At 39.9% G+C, this 3,756-nt stretch overlaps 1 protein-coding gene across 1 annotated transcript; it reads right to left on the minus strand.

The window, feature by feature from the left end:
- Positions 1 to 398: 398 nt before the first annotated feature.
- LOC124369570 lies at positions 399 to 2,003 on the minus strand. The gene has a single exon (XM_046827597.1). The coding sequence runs from the start codon at positions 2,001 to 2,003 to the stop codon at positions 399 to 401; it is 1,605 nt and encodes a 534-aa protein (XP_046683553.1).
- Between the last annotated feature and the right edge of the window lie 1,753 nt (positions 2,004 to 3,756).

Consider the following 3,756-nt stretch of genomic DNA (forward strand, 5'->3'; position numbering starts at 1 on the left):
ACCCAACACTGATCCTTGAGGCACACCTCTGCGTACAGGCAGAGGACAGGATCTTGACTTGCACAACTTCCCCCAGTGACGTGAGAAATTTCCATAATTTGTGACCTGTCTTCCAGATAGTCAGAGAACCAGCAGAGAGCCCTTCCATCTATTCCCAGGAAGCTCAGTTTTGATAGAATCTATTCGTGGCCTATGCAATCAAAAGCCTTACTCATGTCGACGAAGATCCCGGAGACGGAGTAGCCATTCTCTATATTGTCGATGATGTCCTCTAGAAGTTCCACCCAACCTGTCAGTGTCGACCTACCCTTCATGAAACCATTCTGACATTTGGTAAGAAGGCCATTTATATTGAGGTGATGAAATAGTCTTGTTATGACAATCTTCTCGACGATCTTTCAGAAAGTTGGAACCAACGATATTGGCCTATAATTGCCCATGTCCTCTTGTTTCCCTCGTTTATGGAGAGGAAAAACCTTAGCCACTTTTAGTTTAGAAGGGAAACGTCCCTGCTGAAAGGAAAGATTGCATATGTGTACAAGTGGCACCAGAAGCTCCTCCCTGCAGAACTTAACCATTCTGGAAGAGATCTCGTCCAAACCAGCAGAGGGTTTTTGCTTTATAGAGTCGATTGTCCTAATCAATTCCGCCTCTTTTGTAGCTGTAAACTCATTCAGTTTTACTAGGCCGTTGTAGACTTCCTCGACAGTTGGAGTAGGAGGTGAGTGACCTGAGGCAACAGCCGAAGACTGAAGAGTTTTTTCCGCAATATCGACAAAAAACTGGTTAAAACAGGAAGCAATTTCATTAGGATCCGTGATGTTCACTTCGTCAACAGACAAGGATTTTACTTCAGTTTGTGGGACTTTGTTAGGGTTTCGCTCGCAGTTAATTACATCCCAGATGGCCTTGCTTTTATTATCGGATGTGCTGATGTGGTTGGAGTTAAAGGTGCGACGAAGCTCTTTTAGTTTTAGGTCATATGACTTTTTTAAGGTGTTCGCTCTTATTTTATCTCCATGGCCTCCACTGAGAAGATATTGATTGTTGGCTTCCAAGAACCTTCTCTTCAATTCTCTGACCTCTTCACTGCAGAAAATTTCTCTTCTTTTGTTTCTCCCACTCCTAGATTTTCTCGGAGGACAAGTAAGGTCAAGGATCAATGTGACTGTTGCAATGAAATTGTTATATGCATCGTTCGTGTCACTGCAGCCTAATACATGATCCCAAGATTCCAGAGCAAAACGATTTTTTAACTGGGTCAAGTTGGTGAGATTGGTGATTCTTCTGGATACAATGGTGGGTTTCTTGAGAGAGATCGGTAGCTGCAGTGAGCACAGCTGTCCAGTGTGGTCCGAGATTCCAGTAGGAACCACCCGTACCGTTACTTGGTCCAAGTTCAAGTCAGTACAAACGGCATCGATAGAGGTAGCCGAAGTTGGGGTGATCCTGATTGGTGGAAGTTGTATTCTTACCATGGAAAAAGATGCCAGGAGTTCATTTAACATGCTTCTCTCAGTTTTTGATTCGAGATCGTTAATGTTTATGTCCCCAATGAGTAAGACATGCGAATTATTATTTGTAGGAAGTAGATCCAGGATCTCCGCTAGTATCTCAAGAGCTTGTCTGGTGTGGGCTAGACTACCTGAAGGAGGTCGATAAATCCCCACTATAAGCAACACTTTGGAGTTGCTCAGCGTGATCCTCATTGCAGCAACCTCACAAACAAGAGGAATACTAAGGTGTTCTAGTTCCAGATTAGATGTTTCATTCTTCAAGCTATTATTTTTGTAGATCGCAACTCCACCCTTCATGCGATCTTCCCTACAATAAGCCGCCACCAGAGAGAAATTTATCAGTTTAGTGTTCAAGATCTGTTCAGGTGAGTTTCCATGTTCTGTGATAACTACGAGGTCTGGGTTCAGCTGAAGGAGAGTGTGGTTCAATATTTCAATTTTATTTTGTATCCGGTCTACATTTTGATGGAATATGGTTAGATTCATGGTACCGTTAGCTAGCTTAGGCTCTGAGATGAGAGTCTTGTAAGAATTATCAGGAGAATCTGTTATCGTCTGTGCCTTGAGCTCCTTACTGGGTCTAAAAAAGACTTTGCTGACGGATTTGAATTGACAGCTAGCAAAACGCCATTGGCAGGGACAGGTGGTGTGATGTGGGAAAACTCTATCCGACTTACAGATGGATCGTGTTCAAGAGTTTCATGTCTAAATGCTTCAGAATCATCAGCTGCTACAACTGTTATTAAATTAATGTAAAAATCTAAGTGTTGGTGATAAAATTCTTCAACAGCCCAAGGGACGTATCCTTGCGTTACAGGGAGGATTACAGACAGATTTATTTGAGGGTTCATCGCTAGGCTTGTTCATAATACTCTTGTCAGCAAGAGTGAAGTTAGTCGTGGGAGACTGCTCTGGGTTCCTCTCTTTAAGGGTTTCATGGGAGTCATGGCAGAAGGAATATAGGGACTGGTAGTTCTTCTCCAATGCCAATAGGTCAGCTTTCATTGTCCTTTTTTCGATGGTCACCAGTGCCGCGTTAGGAGATATCGTGGGAAAAAATCGCTCACTAGATGCGTCTTGCCGAATAGTGGAGGGGATATCCCCAGCTTCAGACCTCAATGATAAGAGTTCCTTCTCAAGCGTTACAATTTTCCTCTCTTGGGAATCAATTGTCTGCAGTTGCTTCTCATCGTGTCCCTCAAAAGTCTTCTGTACCTCAATTCTTAAGTTTATTTCTCTCTCTAATTGTCTCTCCATAGCATGTAGATTGTCCAATAGTATCCCTTCCTTCACAGTTAGGGAGTCAATTGTGTTAAAAAGATCCTCAATTTTTGCCTCCATTGAGTTCATTTTGTGGGTTAGAATAGAGTTCTCTTTTTGTAATTCGGCATTATGTAAAAGAAGCTTTGATCCAATTTCAGCCGATATTTGCAGTTTGTTTTCTTCGGTCCATTCTGCTTCGGAGTACGAGGCAAGCATTGACTGAGACACATTTGCAGTCTGACGATTGGGCTAAAGAAATTGTTAGAGATGACATAATGGAACCATTTATTATAAACTTAGAGAAGACTCATCAGGCAGTGAAAACAGCGACAGTGACTGTGACATTGACAAAGATTAAAAGCAAGTAACTCGGAACCACCAAGTGATCAAATCAACCAGGGACTGACATATAATTTCACTGTGATTATGTAATAGTATATACTAACAATGTCACTTGTTTAATAATAATTACTTAAAAATGTTTCTTTATTATTTATATTACTACACGTGTTTAAAATGTTTATATTTAAAATAATGTTGCTAAGGAAGGCGAAACAGATTGTTTTAAGCATGGTTAATTTTATTAAACTTAAAATATTTATTTAATTTTCGCTATGGTTACAATACATAGTACTATAGTTGAGTAATGATAAAAATAATAGAAAGTAAAGTATTGCTATTAAAAAAAGTTGAGTAGAAATTGTGTGTATACGCACGGCGCACGCATCGCTCTGCGTGTTTGATTTCAATAATTTAGGTTTGCACGCATTTCCCAGCGAAGTTAGTAAACTGAGAAAAATTTCTTTGGAACAAAAAATAAAGTTTATACCTTTGTCTAAAACTTTGCCACAGGAAAAATGTTCCTAACCAAAAAATAAAAAACTTCCTCGCTTACTGAAATGTTTAATACACCATGATAATGAATTAAAATTGGTTTTATAGGTATTTAGTATTTCAAAATTACATTTTTGTATTT

This window comes from Homalodisca vitripennis, chromosome X (genome assembly GCF_021130785.1).
Source record: "Homalodisca vitripennis isolate AUS2020 chromosome X, UT_GWSS_2.1, whole genome shotgun sequence".
Taxonomy (NCBI): domain Eukaryota; kingdom Metazoa; phylum Arthropoda; class Insecta; order Hemiptera; family Cicadellidae; genus Homalodisca; species Homalodisca vitripennis.

Bases quoted from the DNA above. Each gene is read 5' to 3' on its own strand.
- LOC124369570 (XM_046827597.1), bottom strand. From the start codon at position 2,003: ATGAATCTAACCATATTCCATCAAAATGTAGACCGGATACAAAATAAA.